This window comes from Micromys minutus, assembly GCF_963924665.1.
Source record: "Micromys minutus genome assembly, chromosome: 13".
NCBI classification, from domain to species: Eukaryota; Metazoa; Chordata; class Mammalia; order Rodentia; family Muridae; genus Micromys; species Micromys minutus.
In genome coordinates, this window is record NC_137982.1 from 48,461,280 (window position 1) to 48,483,465 (window position 22,186).

General features: G+C 43.8%; 1 protein-coding gene across 1 annotated transcript; it reads right to left on the reverse strand.

The window, feature by feature from the left end:
• Window positions 1-508: 508 nt before the first annotated feature.
• Window positions 509-22,186, reverse strand: PRKRA (protein activator of interferon induced protein kinase EIF2AK2). Its single transcript, XM_080927286.1, has 8 exons — window positions 21,987-22,186; window positions 21,270-21,439; window positions 17,933-18,014; window positions 14,209-14,287; window positions 10,572-10,689; window positions 8,107-8,201; window positions 3,665-3,839; window positions 509-1,125 (listed from the first exon to the last, which is right to left on the reverse strand). The coding sequence occupies exons 1-8, from the start codon at window positions 22,049-22,051 to the stop codon at window positions 968-970; spliced, it is 942 nt and encodes a 313-aa protein (XP_080783412.1). The 5' UTR covers window positions 22,052-22,186; the 3' UTR covers window positions 509-967.

Below are 22,186 nucleotides of genomic sequence, written 5' to 3' on the forward strand. Positions count from 1 at the left end.
TGTGTGTGTGTGTGTAAGTCACACATACGGAACACCACATGGGGAGTCCATTCTCTCCTTCCACCATGTGGGTTCAGGGACCAAGTTGTCAGTGTTGTGTGCAAGCTCCTGCATCCACTGAGCCATCTCTCTGGCCTTTTCCTAACCTTCGAATCAAATCATGTCTTTGAAATATTCTTATAAAAGAACTGAGTGAACTGGAAGGGTTTCAGGTGCTACTGTGTGTATTTTGTTAGCGCTTTATAAAACTACAAACTCATCTACAGATGGTTCTGTCAAAGGCCTCAGTTGCATAATCAATACATACAGTTCTTAATCAGTACATATGTTTGCAGGTCTTTTTAGGCCACAGGTTTTTTTATCCTTTGACGTTCCACAGTAAACTAGTGGCATTCAGACAACACACATGAACATGTTCCTAAGAAAGTTGGCCTACAAAGAATAAAGCTAAGATCAAGTGAGTAGCTGTTTAATAAAATGAGCAGAGTCCCCATTATAAGAACAGCTATTTATTCTGTGGTTTCAAATACAAGGCAAACCCACCATGTTCCCTGAAACTTAGCAATGACATTCGTCACAAGCCTCCACACTCTAGTCTAAAAGGGTTCCTCAGAATCCACGTCACAAAGCTTTGCACAAAAGAGTTTAAGCACCAGTCAGACTGTTGCTGGCGGTTCTTTGCTTCCTTCACTGTGACAGTCAAACATGCTTCAGCCTATGTGTCAAATGGATGCCACACTCAGCCTTGTGGTACAAAGTTTATAAACACGATATACGATTACAAAGTCGAAGCCTTTAAAAAGAGCTTAGCAACAACTACCAGGAGACATTTAGATCTGGAAAGGTGACGGAACCTGAAGAGATCTGGAAAGGACACGCAGACATACATTACGGTGACTGCTCTACTGGGAAGAGGTGTGAGGGAAACTTCTCCGAGCCGCGGAAAGGCCTCCGAAGCTGCTCGAGTCTACTTTCTCTCTGCTATGATCTTTAAGTACTGCAGGGCATTGTGAGCAGCGTCACTCTGCGCATTGCCACAGGAGATGCCTGAGCCATGACACACGGTGATAGGACTGGTGGACAGCTCTGCGAGACACTGATACTGTCCATTGGCACTCAGCTCCTCTGTAACAACAAACCAGACAGTTAGTGATGGGTACGTGTGAAGCAAATCCTTCAGAAGACGATTTGTCTCCACTGGTCACGAAGCATCCACCATGCCTTAGCTCAGTCACTCATCAATGTTTAAGCAAACAACAGGGAGTGGATGTGCTGGCTCAGACCTGCTCAGACCTGAGTTCCATAGCACTTGGGTGGAGGCAGGAGGATTTCCAATTCTAGACCAGCCTAAGCCACACAAAGTTCTAGGTTCGTCTGGAGCATAAGGCCATTTCTAGGCTAGCCTGGGCTATAAAGCAAGATACTCAAGTGTGTGGGGGGAAAATCGAACAACCACCAACCAATCAAATAAAAAAATCAATCAAAAATAAGACAAGTACCACCATCTTCTCCACATGCTCAGCTGCAACAGTTCTCAACTGTTTCATAATCACCTAAAGAAACCTGAAAGAAATGCTGATGTCAGACTTCATGTTCGCCCACACAATCAGAAATAAAGCTGAGGTAAGCTGTAGCTGGCTGTTGCATTTCTATGACATCTCCAAGGAAACTCTAAATGTGACCACTTGGAGAGAGTTTGCACATTAACCACAGCACACGCCATACTGGGAAGAATCATTTACTAAAGGATGGGCAAGACCTTGTCTTCCTTAGGAAGTCACTTTCCGTAGAGAGCAGAAGAGACCCAGAAACCCAGGAAACATGCACTCAGCAACCACGGAGTCATTCACCACAGGTAGTGAAGGGAAGGGAAGAAGTAAATTGAAATACAAATGTCACTTAGAGTGGCCATGGGAGCTGCTGAGATGCTCAGTAGGCTACGGCACTTGCTGCACAAGCCTAGAGAGGCTTGGTCCCTGAGGCCCATGTAAAGATGGGAGGAAAGAACTGACTCCACATAGTTGTTTTATGATCCCACACATGCTCTCTCCCTCCCCCGTCTCTCTCCCTCTCTCTCCCTCCCCCCCCCCTCACACACACACACACAATAATAACTTTTAAAGTGACCATGGTTAAATGACATTACTTAGTCACTCAATTTCAAGGACATATCTCAATAGCAATAGGTCTATTGAGAATGGGCTTTCTAGTTACTGCACCCAAGGCCTTTGTCCCTCGATGAAAGAAAGAGTGATGTGACGCCAACTATTCTGAAACTGAACAATTCCAAGCCATTTACTTCCTCCACGGTTTTGTCCATTTCCAAATCATTTGCACAACCCGACAGGACAGCTGCACTCATTAGGCAGTTGTCCTTCCAAGTCCCTCCGCTCCCTCCCTGCCTGTGCTGTCTGTGGCTGGCTTCTTTCACTTGGCGCAGTATGCTTTCCAAATTTGTTTGCGCTGCTGTAGGCATTAGACCACCTCTTCCTTGTATGTCAGAGTGACAGCTCATCGAATGGATACCTGACAGCTTGCTCACCCACTCATTCCTTGAAGAACACCTGAGCTGTTTCCACTTCTTGGCTCTTGGGACTTGGGTGCTATGAACATGCGATTACTGGTACTTGGATCCTAGTTTTAATTTCCAGGCGTGAAATTGCTTGGTCATACGAGTCACCACTTTACATCTGACCAGCAACCTATGCGGCTCCAAAGTGGAATCTCACAGACTTTTCTATCTTCCATTTCCCTGACTGTAGCCAACGCAGTGGGTTTCAGGGTTTGATGGTGCACTTCCCTTTGGCTTTGGCTTACATCTCTCTTTGAGGTAATGAGGTTGGACACCTTGCGGGTGCCTTGTTTCTCTGGTTTCCTTCCTTCCTCTTTTTTTTTTTTTTTTTTTTTTTTTTAAAGAAAGTCACTCTGTAGCTTGGCTCTGGCTGGTGTAAAACTCACTCTATAGCTAGGTTGGTCTCAGATTTATGATCATCCTCCTGCCTCAGCCTCCCAATTCTGTCCATCACACCCAGCTCTTTTGCCCGTTTTCACTGGCAGCAGATGCATTGGAGCTGCCCCAGGTCTCTTCAGTTTTGAAGCTGGTCTGACGCATGTCACCGGCACCATCAGCGCATCTAAATCCTCCTCACAGGCTTCCTTCCTCCTTATCCCACACTCCACTCTCTGGTTTTGCTTTTTTCCCTTAGTCCTGTTCACGATGGCTCTTTATCCATGAGTTCCAATCCGCCAGCAAACTGAAGACACGGACAGACACTATGGGATGTCTCTCATCAGCTGTCTTCTGACCACCTGCCTACCTGTGTTCCTCGGGTGCTGCATCAGCTGCTGTTTATCCAGACACTGTATTTGGTTCACAGACCAGCCTTAAGGTTCTTCTTGCCCCTAAGCTCGACCTTCCCAGAGTCAGGCTAGGCCTCCATATCTCACTAAGGTTTGAATAGGGATATCACATTATTCTGGTGCTAAAATCATGACACTTAACATGTACTTGCTCACGCTTGCACACGCACACACACGCAGGTGTATAAACTGAATTAAATGAACATCCACCGAGGTGGGACACAGTGGTGCTTCGCTCCCGTAATCCCAGCCCTTGGGAGGTGATGCTGAGAAGAAAGATGTCAGGGCAGACGAGAACGCATACCTATATCCAAATACGTTATGTTGAAGCCTTGCTCGCTGGCAATCTCACTAAGCAGCTGGATGTGATCTGTGTTCGGGAGACTGAGGAGGCTCCTTTTCAGGAGGTTGATCTTTTCACCAGGGGAATTCCTCAAGGAGTGCCAAGTACATCCGAGGGAATGTCCAACCACGTTCGTCTAAAAGGCAGAGACGAGGGAAACTTCAGTTCCTAACTGGGACAGTTCCAACATCAGTACCAGTGTAAGTGAACACAGTTGTTCGGGGGCTGGAGAGACGGTCAGGGGTTAGGAGCACTGGGTGCTTTTCTAGAGGACCGAGCTGTTTCTTTCCAGTATTATGTATGCCTAGGAGAGACACTGCCAACAGAAATGCCTTTACTTAGATAAATTCTTACAACTTGGGCCAGAGAGATGGCTCAGCAGGTAAAGGCTCTTGATTCAAGTCCAATACCCAAGTTTGATCCCTGGGACCCATATGGCAAAAGCAGAGATGTGACCGTGTCTGCAAGGTTCCCTTGGACCTCCATCCATACGCATCTTCCCTACCACATACCCAAGTGAGTGCAGGAAACTCGTCCAGGTTGACTTCGGAACCTATTCACACACCCACCCACCAAAGTGCTTCTTTATCAGCCAGTCATCAAATAAAAGAATGTAGCTTTCATCAGCATAAAAGGTGCAAAAATATCTTACTTGGCATGAATACATTGAGTATTTTTTTTTTCTTTTCTTTCATATTTTCCTACTGGACTTTTAAAAATTGGTGATAATGCATGGGCTTTACATGTAGAAAACTGACTTCTTTATTTTAGTTATGTTGATTTTATTTATAGTTTTTGGTTGTACCATAAGTTCTGGTCAAATTCATTTGCTTTCAGATTTTAGATGTTAAGTTCTAGTTAAAAAGACTTTCTATCCCTAAGATTCTTTTCAAAAGATGGGTTGTATTTTCTAAGACAGTTCTATTCATGCTCAATCCATAATCTGGGATTTACTTAGGTATTGGGATATGCAATCTATTTACACAAGGACACACATACAAATATATTATCTCCCATACTGTCTGTCAGCTGTCCACACTGCACCTGGACTACAGCATCCTTATCTGTGGCTGTCAGCTGTCCACACTGCACCTGGAGCATAGCATCTCACCTGTGGCTGTCAGCTGTCCGCACTGCACCTGGACCATAGCATCCTCACCTGTGGCTGTCAGCTGTCCGCACTGCACCTGGACCATAGCATCCTCACCTGTGGCTGTCAACTGTCCACACCACCCCTGGACCATCACATCCTCACCTGTGGCTGTCAGCTGTCCACACTGCACCTGAACCATAGCATCCTCACCTGTGGCTGTCAACTGTCCACACCACCCCTGGACCATCACATCCTCACCTGTGGCTGTCAGCTGTCCACACTGCACCTGGACTATAGCATCCTTATCTGTGGCTGTCAGCTGTCCACACTGCACCTGGACCATAGCATCCTCACCTGTGGCTGTCAACTGTCCACACCACCCCTGGACCATCACATCCTCACCTGTGGCTGTCAGCTGTCCACACTGCACCTGAACCATAGCATCCTCACCTGTGGCTGTCAACTGTCCACACACCCCTGGACCATCACATCCTCACCTGTGGCTGTCAGCTGTCCACACTGCACCTGGACTATAGCATCCTTATCTGTGGCTGTCAGCTGTCCACACTGCACCTGGACCATAGCATCTCACCTGTGGCTGTCAGCTGTCCGAACTGCACCTGGACCATAGCATCTCACCTGTGGCTGTCAGCTGTCTGCACTGCACCTGGACCATCACATCCTCACCTGTGGCTGTCAGCTGTCTGCACTGCACCTGGACTATCCCTTTTCTTACTTGTATGAAATCCCACTGCGCCACCATGAGGCAGCTGTGCATTTGCACCGACTCCTGAATCCTGTTCCACTCTCTCACCAGTAACCTGCTTTATTACAGTTCCATACTTTGCTTTATTCTCAGAGAGGGCAAACACCCTAGCCCACCTCAGATTCTTGCTTTTTAGGTGCTGTGCTTAGGTATTTGCTTTTTCCTTTTTCAAGATATGCTTAGTAAAGTCCTACTAAACTCCAAACTGAATTCTGATAGAGTAAGACAGCGTACATTTTCATATGTTTATACTGAGTCTCTGTATGAAAAGAAGAAACTGTGCCATGTTAATTTAAATTCCAGAGTATTTCTACATGAATCCTCGCAAATTTCTATTCAAGTTTACCCCAGATATTGAAAAAAGCTCTTGGTTTTATAAATAAGAAAACTATTGACTTTTTCTAGTATACCAATTTTTTTTTACAGATAGACTTTCTATTTTTCCATAAAGTATGTGTTTTTATTTATAAATTTTAAAATTTGGGTATATGTGTATATGTGTGTGTGTGGTATGGTGTATGTATCCTTGTAGTATGTGTGAGAATGTGCTTTCGTGTGTGTGTGGTGGGGGGGCAGAGGTCAACAGAGCCATTTCCTCAATCACTTTCTTCCTTGTTGTTTGAGTTGGAGTCTCTCCCTGAATCTGGAGCCCACAGATTCAACTAGACTAGCTGACCAGAAAGAACCCTTCCGCCTCTGTGTTCCAGGCTTGGGCTCACAGGCCGTTGTGCCTGGCTTTTTATGTAAGTGCTGGATTTCTGAACTCAGGTCCCCAGACCTGCACAGCAAGCACGTCCTCATCTGAGCCAAGCTCATCAGCAAGCTCTCAGGCATGTGTTAGTGGCCGTGTATCTACCCGTAGGGGAGGAAATAAAGTCACAGCAGAAACGAAGGACAACCCCTTGCTGCGCCCTCTCCTCACCAAAGCAAGGTTTCAACCTTCTCTCTAACCCCTGCAGTTGTTCCTCTCACTACGTAATGTGGAAAGATGCTGGTTTTGGACATTAAGCCATCAGTAACCTTGGCACTGAGACAGGGTCTCCTGTAGCTTGGGGATGCCTTGAACTTGCTATGTAGCCAAAGGCAGCTCTGAACTTCTGCTTCTCTGCCTCCCAAATGTCCATTGCCCCGTCTCTCCAGGGGTTTACAGGAACATATGCGATCATTTGCCTCCAGCAATCAGGTTACGTCACCTTTTCTTGTTTCCAGCTTCATTCTGTTCCCTGTCATCTATGTTTCTAGAACAAGTTCTGTCAAAAACCTCTTACTTAGTGTCCCTTTTATTTTTTATTTGAATGAGATGATTGTAATGCAGAGGCATTAGCCATACTCTTAATACTTTTGGATTTTTTTTTTTCTATCAGTTATGACTACTACAAGTATCTTTTTAGCATCTACTGAAAAGATCATTTCTGTTTCCCTACAAACAAACCATACACTCTGTGACTATGCCACTGCAGTTGGGACACCAGATGTGGGTGCTGGGGACCAAACCTGGTTCTCTGCAAGAGCAGTGAGTGCTCTTAACCATCCTCCAGTTCCTCTAAAAGGAATTTTTAAAGTATATGCATTTCTCTCCATTTCTCCTGCCCCCGACCTTAGCTTTTGTTATCATATTGCATGTGCTTTCTGTAATACCATTCCATTGGTCTCTCTGGTCCTAACACTCATTTACTCCCTATAATCCAACCAAGTGATTTCCTTCCTAACCAACAAGTTGCATAAAATTCGTTAATGACTTTGCACTACCCTTAGTATAAACCATAGTCTCTTTAGTTTAGTTAACCAATTTAAGACAAGATCTCTCCCTGCTAGCCTGGCCTCACTCTTTGAGAACCCCCCAACTCTGTGACCTGGATCTATCTACGAAACACTTACAGGCCTTTACTAAATAGGGCGTTTTACTCCGGGGACTCCATGCTTGACATCTTCACTATCGAATTTTCTCCCCCTACTTTCACCCTGTCTCAGCTCCGATGTTATTTCCTCCTGGAGGCTTTCCTGAAACTCTGCTGTTGGCTGGATGCCTTCTTCCATGTTCCTGTCTTGCCATACACCTGCATTATCTGACTCTCCGTCTCTAGTGTACTTCTCTTTCAGCCATCTATTCAACTGGTTAGAGGCAGAAGCTGGCCATGTCCTGTATCCCATGGTACCTGACACAGGACAAGCTCAAACGATCATTACACAAGCAGATGAATGAACGGACCAAGGAATGAATGTATAAAAGCACCACCCCAGGCCCTCTGCAAGTTTATTTGCTTATTAGGACCTCCTGCATGCTAAGCAATGTTCCAGAGTCAGGCTCTTGGCCGAGATCTCGTTTTCAGACCCCATCCAGAAATTCTGAATTTACTGTGTCTCCCAAGTTCTTTTACCTGAACCATCCCTGGCTCACATCCAGGAGGCAATAAAAACTGGAGGCACATACATATAGCTCAACAATTTTTAAACACTGCAAATCTGAAGCAGCAATACAAGAAATGAAGGGATATATGCAGTACATGATCAGTTGTGTTCAGATCCTGTCTGATTATTACTTACTAGAGAAATGTGGTTCTCTGGAGAAATATTACTAAACTTGGCGAGAAATTTCTCAGCAGCGTTTCTCTTGGCTTGTTTTTTTGATGCTCCCTTTCCTAAATAAAGAGAAAGAAACAGTAGATTTAGAAATCAATGTCCACAGAGAAGGATAAAATGCGTACAGAGTTGTGTTTTGTTAGTGGATACCTCAGGATTTTCATACACTGGCCCAATACTTTTTACTGCACTGACATTTCTGTTTGTTGTAATATATACACATTGTATATCTCAACATACCATGCCTCCCAAACCCTGTGCTCACCTTTATTAGCTGCCAAAGTAAAAGACACACAGGCACACAAGAGAGAGAATGTGTGTGTGTGTGTGTGTGTGTGTGTGTGTGTGTGTATGGCCAAGCCCACCCTTATCAGGGTGCAGAGAGACCAGAGGCTGATGTTGGTTTTCTTCCTCTGCTGTTCTCCATTTCTGTTTTGTTTCATAAAATTTGTTTGTTGTCTGTCTCCCAGGCAGGGTGTCCCTAGACCGGGAGCTCACCGTTTCAGCAGCACAGGCTGGCCAGCGAGCCCCACGGCTGGTCAAGGTGGGTGCCAAGGATCCAAACTTAGGTTATGTTTATGCAGCAAGCACTTTACCCACAAAGCCATTTCCCCAGCCCAGGACTCTTTTCTTCAACAATTTGTCTTTAATAATTATACACTGAAAGTTTGTAGCACTTACAAACTGTCTCTATACCTAGCACATGAATCATATATGGTTTAGTTCTGAACAATTAGATTTATCAAATATACTTTATTATAATTCCTAACTCTTAACTTCTATTTCTTGCTTATACTTTCTTCCTTATAATTTCTTGCTGATAAGCTAACAACCATGCACATTTAAAAAATAATAATAACAAAGGTATAAAAGACACTGGGATTGAAAGAAACATTAAAAATCTACTTCTGTACTTCACTTGTATAGATTTAAAAACTGGGGATAGCTAGGCATGGTAGCTCATGTCTTTAATTTCTGTTCTTGGAAGGAGAGGCAGATGGATCTTTGTAAGTTCAAGGTCAGCGTGGTCTATAGAGTGAGTTCCACAACAGCTCGTGGTACACAATAGGGAGACCCTGTCTCAAAAACAAAACCACCAAACAACTGGGGATATACCTCAGTCATAAAACACTTGCCTATCACATGACAGTCTGTGTGTTAAATATATAAACTCACTGGTTTTGTGTTAACTTAACACAAGCTGGAGTCATCACAGAGAAAGGAGCCTCATTTGAGGAAATGCCTCCATGAGATCCAGCTATAAGGCATTTTCTCAACTAGTGATCAAGGGGGGAGGGCCCAGCACATTGTGGGTGGAGCCATCCCTGGGCTGGTAGACCTGGGTTCTTTAAGAAAGCAAGCTGAGCAAGCCAGGGGAAGCAAGCCAGTAAGTAACATCCCTCCATGGCCTCTGCATCAGCTCCTGCTTCCTGACCTGCTTGGGTTCCAGTCCTGACTTCCTTTGGTGATGAACAGCGATGTGGAAGTGTAAGCTGAAGAAACCCTTTCCTCCCCATTCTTGGTCGTGATGCTTGTGCAGGAACAGAAGCCCTGACTGGGACGATACCCAGCACCACTACACAATGAACAAGCAAACAAATGAGCAAATAACAGAGATCAAGGAGACTCCGGGTCTGGTCAACTGCCTAAGGCCAGGACTACATGGAGAGCCTGCCTCTGGCACAGTGTCTTACTGCTGGCTACCTGGCCACGGCTGAGTAGGCACTGGCCTAGCACTTGAGTCTAATCTCCAGCTAAGGTAGAACTCTACGTATTTTATTTTTCTTTTCTCATCTGTACCGAGGAGTTGGACTCAGGACCTCACACTAGGCACGCCCTAGCACTGCCCTGCACCCATAGCCCCCATAATCCCATCTTGATGTTTTTCAGAAGTGACGAGAGCATGCCAGAGAAGTTAACACAGGGATTCTCACTAGGATTTTTTAACGTGACTGTTTTTTTTCTCATAGTTTATGTCCTTTATAATACAAAATTTGCTGCAACTAGAAAAAAAAATCTCTATCATCTCTTTGCCATTTATTATATCATTGTTTCTATTTTATGTTTTATGATTCTGGGACTAAAACTAGGGCCTCATATGCACTAAACAAATAGTCTACCATTAAGAAAAAATACCCTCAGAAACTCACCACATTTTTTTTTTGCCACACAGTCTCTCATCCTTCACTCCCGTCTTCCAATCCAATAAAAACTACTTCCAGCATAGAGCCTACAATTTGCCTGTCTTTTCAGTTACATTTCCATTCAGTTCATTTTAAAAACATCAAATTAAGAAATATAACTATTCTCAGAAAGTCAAAGATAGTAGAAAAGAGACATTAATATTCAAAAAAAAAAATGACCGAAGTTTCTATGGTAACCCCCATCTGAAAGCATTGCACGTGCCTCTAAATGTAAGAATGGCTCACCGGTTTCCATGAAGGACTCTAGCCTGCAGATCGTGGTGTACTCTCTCTTATGAGCGGGTCCGCCTTCCTGGGAGAGGGTATATTCAGGAAGTCGCCAGCCATGATGAATAGCTAATTCCTGTAAAATCGATGAGGTTATGATTGTAAAATTAACTATGCAATGGCTCAGTCACCCCAGTGATGTTCCTCTTTGATTCTGTTTCTGGTCATGTCCCTGAAAAGAGCCACTGTACTGGCCAAGGGGGAAACTGAAGGAACACCCTGCTCTTTCCCACAGGCTGACCCACGCGCTATAGTGTTCCATCACAATGGCAAAACCAATGCAGCTCTGTGCCCTTCATGGTGCTTCTGGCCCTCAGTGAGCGGAAACCTGGGGTCAATAAGATGGTCAGGCTACGTGTTGTTTTTTTCTTTTCTTTTTTGCTAGAATCAAGCCATAATCAATCTATCTTTCTTCTCTAGAGTTCAGTCACACAACTAAGGTTCTGTGTAAATTCTGTCTCAGCAGAAGTAGAAAAAGGTAGGTTACAAGAGTAGTGAGAAATATGATACTGTTAATGTAGAAACTGCAGAAAACTGGTTACCCAACTGCTTATTAGCCTTTTGGGTATGAAAAGTATAAACCTGTTGCACCACGGTCTGTGTCTTAGGTTTTTACTGCTATGAACAGACTCCATGACCAAGGCAAGTCTTGGAAATGACAACATTTAATTGGGGCTGGCTTACAAGTTCAGAGGTTCAGTCCATTATCATCAAGGTGAGAACATGGCAGCATCCAGGCAGACACGATGCAGGAGGGGCTGAGAGTTCTACATCTTCATCCGAAGGAAGCCAGGAACAGACTGAGTATTCCTCAGGTAGCTAGGAGGAGTGTCTCCAAGCCCACCCCCAGAGTGACACACTTCCTCCAATAAGGCAATACTTTCTAATCGTGCCAATCCCTGAGCCAAGTATATGCAAACCATCACATTCCACTCCCTGGTCCCCATAGGCTTGTTCAAACACATGAGTCTATGTGGCCATACCTAAACATAGATAACATAATAAAAAAGTATAATTAGTCCAACTTCCAAAGTTCCCATAGTCTATAGCAGTATCAACAATGTTAAAAGTCCAAAGTTCAAACTCTCTTCTGAGATCGATCCAATCACTTAACTGTAATCCTTGAATTAAGACAGACAACCAGCTGGGCAAACTCCAAATTCTGCCACCTCCATGTCTGATGTCAAAGCTGTCTTTAGATCTTTAACTCCTTTTTCATCTTTGTTGACTGCAACAACCTTCTTTCTCCTGGGCTGGTTCCACTCCTTGTAAGCAGCTTTCCTCAGCAGGTATCCCATGGCTCTGGCATCTTTAACATCTTTGTGTCTCCAAGGCAGCTTCAATGTTACAGCTTCTTGTTTCAATGTCTGGGATCCACACGTGATCTTCTGGGCTCCTCCAAATGGTTGGCTCTACTTCTCCAGCCCTGCCCTCTGTAGCACTTTAAGCTCAGGTTGGTCCACACTACACCTTTGCTGTTGTTCTTGGTGATCATCCCATGGTACTGGCATCTCCAATACACTGGGGTCTTCTGTTGAAACTAGGCTTCACGAATGGCCTCTCATAGGCTCCCTTCATGGTGACAAGCCTTAAATCCTTTGCATGACCTCTTCAGTCCTAGATTGCCAACTGCAACTGGGGCTGTACCTTCACCAATGGCTTTCCATGTCCTCTCTCTCACAGTCCCAAGCCTCAGCTGTTCTTCATGACGCCTTCATGCCTTTAAAGCCAGTACCACCTGGGAGACTCTTACACATTACCAACTACAGCTGCAGCACTAGGAACAACCTTGGCTGTCTCTAGAACACAGCTTCTTTGTGCTCTCAGAAAGCACTTCCCAGAAGATTTCACCTCAGTGATGCTGGTCTCTTCTTAATCACCACTAATTTTTTAGCTCCATCTAACCAGCATCAATTGTTCCAGTGGTCTCCTTCTCCTCTTGAATATAAAGCCAGAGACATGGCCAGAGCTGAGTTCTGCTGCTTGCAGGAGCTGGAACATGTGTGTGCCCCCCACCACCTTCTATTACATTATCACTAGCTTCCTCTTTTCTAATTCCTTTACTACCTAAGCTTGGCTGGCCTGGATCTTGCTCTGTAGATTGACCTTGAATTTGGAGATCTGTATGCCAGTCTCATAGGATTAAAGGTACGTACACCACACCTGGATTTAAACTTTTCTTCACCTAGAACTTGCTCTGTTCTAGTCTGACCTTGAACTCAGAGATCTGCTTGTCTTTGCCTCCTGGGATTAAAGGTGTGTAATAAGTTGCCTGTAGTTAACTTAGCTTGGTGGGTGGGGTCTTGCCCCAAGGTCATCATTATTCCCTTAATTCAATTTAAAATTCTTGAACACAGGATTCAGCTCCATTTCACTTCCTGGTGTCCCTTTAATACTCAAACCATATATTTTGTATTTTTCCTTTCTCAACTTGCTCCTTTTCATTAAAATACTCTTCATAAGGGTAAACTTTAGTAACCACACAACAGAATTTACACTAGACTGTTTTGACTCTTCCTTTTTCAAAGCAATAAATCTAAATCTCTTCACCTTAATCTCAGGCAGACTCTTTGGACAAGAGCAAAAAGCAGCCATGTTCTTCACCAAAATGCTACAAAAACAATCTCTAAGCCACATACTAAAATTCTCCACTGAAACTGCTTGGGCCAAGTCAGTGCATTTCAAATCACACTCAGTAGCAAAGTCTTCCATATTCCTACTAGGATAGCCCATTAAGCCCCGTTTAAAGCCTTCTACAGCATTACAAATCCAAAGTCCCCAAATCCACATTCTTCCAAACAGAAGCATGATCAGCCTATCACAGCAATACCCAACTCCTGGTACCAACTTCTGTTTTAGTTAGGTTTTTACTGCAGTGAACAGACACCATGACCAAGGCAACTCTTATAAATGACAACATTTATGGGGTCTGATTTACAGGTTCAGAGGTTCAGTCTATTATCATCCAGGTGAGAGCATGGCAGTATCCAGGCAGGTATGGTGCAGGAGGAGCGGAGAGTTCTACATCTTCATCCGAAGGAATTGATGAACAGACTGAGCATCCTCAGGCAGCTAGGAGGAGGGTCTCCAAGCCTCAGAGTGACACACTTCCTCCAACAAGGCCACACCTTCTAATAGTGCCACTCCTTGAGCCAAGCATATGCCAACCATCACAGTCTGCTTCGATTGAGTAACTAACTGTTCCACCAAACAAAGGCAGATATTGAACAAGAGGGAAATCCAAAGCAGGTTAATAAGAAAATGATTTCAAGCTAGCTACACAGACTGCACTGATCACAACTCAGAAACAAAGTTTCTAAACAATTGCTCAGGCATGGTAATACACACCATTAATCCCAGCACTTGGGAGGCAAAGGCAGGCAGATCTCTGTGAGCTGGAGGCCAGCCTGGTCTACACAGTAAGATTCCAGGATAGTCAGGTACACAAAGAGAGAAAAAAAAAAAAAAAAAACAGAAAAAAGAAAGAAAACAAAATATTCATATTCCCCCATCAACTACTTGTCTTAGCCTTTATGATAGTACAAATATATTATCCTTTTGGTCAGTAGACAAATAGTATAGAAAACTAACTTACCTGTAATGAACCAATTGGATTCAGCTGGTTCTTTGGCTGTTTGGATGGATCAGGCATTAAGGGGTCAGGAACTGCAAAGCTAAACATTATTTAGGAGTATTATTCAATAAAATTATTTCCTCCAAGATACTAAATAAAAGACAATGTATTCTTTATTTAACCACCTCAGCTCAAGCTGCTTTATTCCTTCTATGAGCATGCCCTTCCCTCTGCCTTCTTTGGGAATCTGATCTATCCTAGGGCTGCATCAAGCCTTGTTTCCACATGTTTTACTTCAATGGATCATAATCTCTCATTCTTCTGAGTCACTGTACTATTCGGGGCCATATATATATATATATATATATATTAGTCTAGATCTTTAAAAGTCATTTGGGCATAAAATATTCAATGTCACACACACAGTCTGCCCATTCCTCACCTAACTTCTGAATCTTACTGAATACTACTTGGTTGTAGGACCAATGTTTTACTTATTTAGATAACTTTTGTGGTATTTTGCACATAATTGCTGCTTATTTAAAAATATTTAAAAGGTACATAATAAAGGCACGAAAGATGGCTCAGTGGTTAAAAACACTCACTACTCTTACAGAGAACCTGGGTTTGTTTCCAAGGCCCCATAGGGTTAGGATGACTAACAACCACCTATAACAGCAGTTTCAGGGGGTTAAGTACATCCTTCTGTCCTCTGCAGGCACTGGGCATGCATGCAGTACACATATATACATGCAGTACACATATATACATGCAGTACACATGTATACACACAGTACACATATACACACAGTCCACATGTATACACACAGTACACATATACACATGCAGTACACATATATACATGCAGTACACATATATACATGCAGTACACATGTATACATGCAGTACACATATATACATGCAGTACACATGTATACACACAGTACACATATACACATGCAGTACACATATATACACACAGTACACATGTATACATGCAGTACACATATATACACAGTACACATGTATACATGCAGTACACATATATACATGCAGTACACATATATACACTCAGTACACATGTATACACACAGTACACATATACACACAGTACACATATACACATGTAGTACACATATATACATGCAGTACACATGTATACATGCAGTACACATGTATACATGCAGTACACATATATACATGCAGTATACATATATACATGCAGTACACATATATACACGCAGTACACATGTATACATGCAGTACACATGTATACATGCAGTACACATATATACACACAGTACACATATACACACAGTCCACATGTATACACACAGTACACATATATACATGCAGTACACATGTATAATGCAGTACACATGTATACACTCAGTACACATATATACACACAGTACACATATACACACAGTACACATATACACATTCAGTACACATGTATACACATAGTACACATATACACACAGTACACATATATACACAGTACACATATACACACAGTACACATATACACATGCAGTACACATGTATACATGCAGTACACATATACACATGCAGTACACATGTATACACACAGTACACATATATACATGCAGTACACATGTATACACAGTACACATATATACACACAGTACACATATACACTCAGTACACAGTATACACACAGTACACATGTATACATGCACATATATACATGCAGGCAAAACACTCATCAACATAAAGATAAATCTAAAGATAGTACATATAGCAATAATAATTAAAGAAGAGATCAGAAATTTGGGATGAGAGACGGTTTGGACAAGGGGACACAGGGGAGGGAGTATGACAGAAGCATGATGGAAGCATGATAGATGTATGAAGTTCTCGTGTGTGTGAATGGATAAAGTACATTACTATTAAGACCACTTTTTATAAAAACAAATAAACAAAAGGACAGCCATTATCCGGGAACGTCAGCTAGCGTGGTAACGGATATGAATGCATTTTCATCCAGACAGCCAGGCAAGAAAAGTTCACCCCATTATCTGCTCAACAAATAATCCCCTAAGATTTTGATGGATCTTGCATAAAGAACGTGTCCCATATGAATCTGGTTTTAATATGTGTGTGGGAGGGGGGATTATAATCAGGAGAAAGAGAACAGTTTCTTCAAGGGAGTTTGAAATGGCTGGTCACTTGGGAAATCAATGCCTAGCTTTGAGTAAGCTGTCAACCACCTAAAGAACTGAAGCTGTCATTCCTGCCATGATGCGACATTCAGCCACCACCACCTCCTCCAACTAACATGTTCAACACAGACTGACAAAGTAGACAGGTCTTCCCTTACAATGCTACAAGCCAAAGCGACTCGGATAATCGGGGTGGAGGGGTGAGAAAGCCTCTGCGTTAAATCGGGCCACCGTAGGCCTCACTCCAGTTGAGCGACTCTCATCTTTTGCACCAAGAAGCACAACTACACGGCAAAACTCACTGTTACAAACGCAAAGTTTCACGGTAACAAAGTCCAGTGCCCACGTGCATCGGGAACATGCTGTGTGCTGGTTTCCACACATGTACTCAACACTGGGGCATGACCTTTGGCCTACATAGAACAGCAAGGTCACCAACAGGTGGAAGAGCTCAAAAGCCAGGCTACAGGCAGTGTGACCTGAAGGCCAGCGTAAGTCACGGATATTCAGGACCATAAGGAGATAAGCAGTTCCTGTGAGGTCCAAGGCTGGCCCGGGGGACCACTTATCTTCAAAGTAAGTGTGTCACTCACTATTTACTCAAAAACTTGAGAGTGACGGGAAAGGGGAAGCCATGGATGGGGCTTAAATACACTCCGAAATCTGTAAGCCTCTCTCCGGTTAGAGAACAAAAACACCAACTGTGGGCAGATTACACAAGAGTAAAGTCGAGGCATCTCTGGGTGTGTGTAAGAGAAGCTGAAGGCAGGCCATGTTCCACAGTGTGCTCAGTAGAAACCAAAGGCTCCATTTATAAGATGTACAGTGCTGCAGGACCAATACTCTGAAAAAGCGCTGACAGTGGCAGACATTTCCACTCAGAAATATCTAGAATTATTGCCCACTCCTTAACGTCCCTCTGTATCTGACAAAGGAAAGACATACCCTGATCCTTTTTCCAAATGAGAACTCCTAAGACTACTTTCAGCTAAATAGAGAGACACATGTCTATCTATCAAGAAAGATAAAGTGGAGAACTATTAGTTGGTGTCCAGCCTGGGATACATAATGAATTTGGGGCCAGTGAGGTTACAAAAGGCAAAGTAAGGCCATCTCTTAAAAATAAAAAAGTTGGCCAGGTGGTGGTAGATCAGGCCTTTAATACCAGCACTCAGGAGGCAGAGACAGGTAGTTCTCTGTGAGTTGGAGGCCAAGCCTGGTCTTCGGAGATAGTTCTCGGACTTTTCCCATCTAATACCTTAATTAGTTTACAGATAATTAATTAAAATTAACATACTTGTACTAAGAATATTAATCTGCCACAAATACAGATTGCACTTCATCATCCAGCAAAACCTAGTTCAGGACAGCCTTCCTTTAACTACCAGATGAATAGGCTTAATTGTCTATAACGACGGCAGGCTTTCACAGATACGGAATTTTGGAGTCAAGATGCTAATAACTCTCCGCTCTGCTGCTTCCGAGAGCATATTAAAATTTTTCATCTTACCTCAGCCACGAAAGTTTTGAGCGGCGGAATACAAAGAAATTTAGCTCACCAAATACTTGCATTGGCTTTCAAAATATTTATGGCAGCCTCGGCAGCTCTGTGCTTCGCCAGCTTCTTACTGTTACCTTCACCTGCCATAAAGACGGGAGAGAAAAGTTCTAAGTCTCTGCGAAGAAGTACGGGTTTCACGGCTGGTGTCTTCTGTACGCATGCTCACTCCATACTGACCCCGCCCACTTATACATACCTCTGTATCAGTAAAACTCTCAACAAGTGAAACTGACACATTAAAGCCAGTCTTAAAAGTACTATTCACTTGAATTTATGCATACCCGTATAAAACACTATTTTTACTCCATATATGTATATTCTATAAAAGGGGAATAAGGTCGACCCTCTCACACCTCCTGACGAAACAGAACTCAGCCTTGTGCTCCTTCTTCATTCCCAGACAAACAAGAAATTCTTCTCTTGCAGGCTTTATTTAAAAAAGAAGCCACTGACAGCCCTTGTTCAAGCTAAGTGGGCAGGATTGCACATTGCGTGAGACGGAGAAGCTTCATACATCTTCATTTCAGCTGCCACATATGGTAAATGATGAAGCCCACTGTTTCCTTCTGAGTTCAAATCCTCCAACTCATGGAAAACGTTTTCAAGTGTGACTCTCAAGTATCAGGACACAGAGCTCAAAACTCTCTTATCTACTAAACCAGACACGAAGGATATGGCACAAAACCAAACAGAATCCCTTGTTCTCTAGGACTGAGAGCCAAATGTCTGTTAACAGACAGCTGAAATACAAGGACATGTTTTAACAAGCCTCAGTTCAAGCCGTAAGGTGGCAACAAGATCAGCAGCCTGCTACGTGTGGCCATGCAATCACACCTACTCAGAAGGCTGAGGCAGGAGGATTGAGACTTAGGGGCTACCTTAAGCGCCCCACCAGACACTGTGTTAAAAAAACAAAAAAAAAAAAAAAAAAACAAAAACAAAAACAACAACAACAAAAAAAAAAAAAGCAGCAGCTTAGCTACTTTTGGAGATGCTCAGGAAGTTTCTGTGCAGAATGGAGAACGATATGAACTACTAGAAGACAGGTCAAGGGAGGAAGGGCCTAAGAACACCTCGGGCAGAGCCCTGCAACCCAGCACACAGTGTTCTCAAGGCCCCAAGGAGCTGAAAACAAACAGAGCCCGGGAGCTAGAGGAAAGGGATGCGGAGATACAGGGGTGCAGAATGAGGGGCGGTGGAGCGTACTGTCAATGTGTCCTATGCAAACCTTTGTGTGTATAAAAATTCCCAGGGAAGTCTTTCTTCTTAAAGCATAGACTCTAACCTCCCCATCTGGGAAGGGCCTGATGATCTCCATTCTTCCCAAGTACCCGTGTGGCATTGAGGCTCCTTGCTGACACTGTAAGAAGGTTGTAAATTGTGCTAGCAAGTCGGGGTTTATTTTAAAAGTCTGGGCTATGGGGAGACCACTAAATGTAGAATGCTAGGAAAAAGCATTCTGAGTTAGGTAATGGTGGTGCATACCTATAAGCCCAGAGTTTGGGAGGCTGAGGCAGGAGGATAAAAAGAAAAGAAAAAAGAAAAAAAAAAAAAAAAAAAAACTTGGGCCACGTTGTAAGTCTTTGCTTCAAAAATGCAACTAAGGACACTAGCTATAGTGCAGAGAATGGGTACCACAGTCTCCAAGCTGAAACAGCAGTTACAAAGTTTAGTTCAAGAGAAAGATAAAGATGGTCTAGACCAGTGCTTCTCAACCTGTGGGTTTCAAACTACGCAGGGGTCAGATATTTACATTATGATTCATACCAGCAGCAAAATTATGAAGTAGCAAAAAAAAATGAAGTATGTAATTTCATAAGCTATGAGGTAGTAACAAAATAATTCCAAGGCTGGAGTCACCACAACATGAGAAACTGAATTAAAAGGTCGCAGCATCAGGAAGGTTGAGAACCGCTGCTCAGGAGCATAGGTAGCGAGAGAAAGAGGGAAGCGGACTCAACAGTTATCCAGAAGACAGGAAAAAGCAACACAGACACAGGACAGAGTCCGGAAGAGAAAAAAAAAGGAATATAAGAAAAAAACTGAGCCTAAGTGAAAAACAGATGGTTGAGTTTAGGACAAGAGTCTGAAATGTCTTTTCCTAATAGGCCCAAGCAAAGATGCCCAGAAAGCACACAGCAGGTATGTTCTGGGCCGACTGAAGACGAAGATCTCACAATTATATAGTCTTTGAGTAGTAAGTGCAGCTGGGAAGGCTGAGAAGTTACCACAGGAAGACAGCATTGTGTGAGAGGAAATCTAAGGTAAAATGGTTGACTTTGGTTACTCATCTCTCACCTGAATGCATTCAAGGGGAAAATGGTGATTTCTTTTCTTGAACATCCCTCCCACATATCTGAAAAATGACCAGCTAAAGTAGTAACTCAATTCAAACCTCTTGGATTTCTATAAGGAAACTTCCAGTGCATACCTACAGCTCATCTGTCCCCACACAAAAATTACAAAAGCTCAAGTTTTTGTTTTTTGTTTTTTGAAGTGGCTTCAATGAATATTGGCAACTCCAGATCCCCATATTTGAATATATGATATGCTCAGACTAGCAGACAGTGGAACTTTAGCTTTTTCTAATTCTTTCTTTATAAAATTTATAAATTAAACTGTTCAACAATTTTTATGATTTCAATCAAATAGGTATTTGGGAAAATAATGTCCACATTTGCAAATGGCAACTCTGGTAGCCATTTTCTTGGGCTTGGACTGAAAGAAGACATGATCTGAACTTTAAAACTTCAGTGTTGTGTGACCTTGGGCCTGTGGTTTAGAAAAAGGTCTTTGGAGTTGCTACCTCATGAATAAAAAGGGGAAACAATTTTATACAAAGTACCTATATAGAAGAAGCTTCTGAGCACTGCAGCTTCGAGGGATACCGTATGGGAGTCATCTCCCTTTCCCTGGTTTTTCATGAATACAGACTCAAGGGTGGTACCCAGAATACAAAGTTCCAGATGTGTCCATAAAAAGGGAAACTCGGAAAATTCTGACGCCATGCCTCCTAGCCTCTGCACTGGTAACTTTGTAACTCTGAAAGGTGATAGCTAGCTATCGGAGTTCCAAGAATATTTCCAGCTTTTAATTGTTAAGAGGAACTTTAGCAGGCTCCCCAGGTATAGGAAAAAGTGTGTGGGATGCTTGGAGTTTCTGAGCTCCCTTGCATCTTAGCGAGACAAAATTAGGGAGCGAAACAAATGAAGTTGATCCTGGAGTTTCCGGTCTTCGCGTATGCCCCCCACAGTTGTCTTTTTAAAAAGCAGTCTTTTCCTTACAGAAAAGCAACCCAGAACCTCATGGTCATGGGGAATGAACTGCATACAGACCTGTGCAAGTTATGTCACCAACGGTTACTCTGAAGGTGAAAGTGGGCACGTGTACTTGCACATCGGATCTCTCACATTCATAAACTGGAATGTTCTTGGTCTTCATGCCGTATTCGTGCAATACCTGAATCGGCGTTTTCCCAGGCTTAGCTGTTATCATCTTGCCCAAACTGCAAAAAAAAAAAAAAAAAAAAACAAAAACAAAATCAAGAAAAAAGAAAAAATAACGTATGCTTTGCACGTCAAAGCTGAAAAGGAAGCAAAAGCACCCACTTGTCAATTTTGACAGTCACAAATGGTGACAAAAAAAAAAGGTTCTGCGGCTCCCCAGCAGCCAGGGTCAGTGGCAAGGCTTGGGTGCGCACCTGTCCCCGGGTGCTGCAGCCCACGGAGGAGCGTAGAGAGGTCTGTACAGAGAACTTGAGAGCGGTGGAAGGGATGTTGAAAGAAACCGGGTGGGCTTGGACGCTGGAGGCTAGATCACGTCTACACCCGAGTCTGTGCGGCACGCTGGACCAAATCCTCAGGATCGGCTAGCCGCCTAGGGTCACCGGAGGGGCGGGGCGCGCGGCAGACCCCCCAGGGGCCCGGAGGGCGGGCCCAGCACCAGGCCGGGGGGAGGGAGCTTTACCCAGAATGCTGCCCGAGAGCCAGCTCCCGCCCCTGCCCCGCTGCCCACCCGTCTTGGGCCTGCGGCCTCGACGGCCCAGCGCTGACCTGAAGGTCCCGCTGTCCTCGCGCTGCAGCGGCGGGGCCTCGGCGCGATGCCTGCTGTGGGACATGGCGAGAAGGGACGGCTGGCCACAGCAATCGAGAGCAGTACGGATCTGGGTCCTCCCTCTCCACGCTGGCCAGTTCCCGAGAGGACAGTGCCTGCGCTGCGGCTTGGACGCCCCTCGGATCGCTGCCTGCCTGGC

What these genes read in the sequence shown, in the direction of transcription:
- PRKRA (XM_080927286.1), bottom strand. Translation starts at nt 22,051, where the DNA reads ATGTCCCACAGCAGGCATCGCGCCGAGGCCCCGCCGCTGCAGCGCGAG. An exon ending in GAGGACAGCGGGACCTTCAG is followed by an intron (nt 21,440 to 21,986) that starts GTCAGCGCTGGG and finishes TTTTTTTTGCAG; the next exon opens with TTTGGGCAAGATGATAACAG. An exon ending in CAGAGAACCACATTTCTCTA is followed by an intron (nt 3,840 to 8,106) that starts GTAAGTAATAAT and finishes TCTGCCTTTTAG; the next exon opens with ACGAACGTGGTTGGACATTC.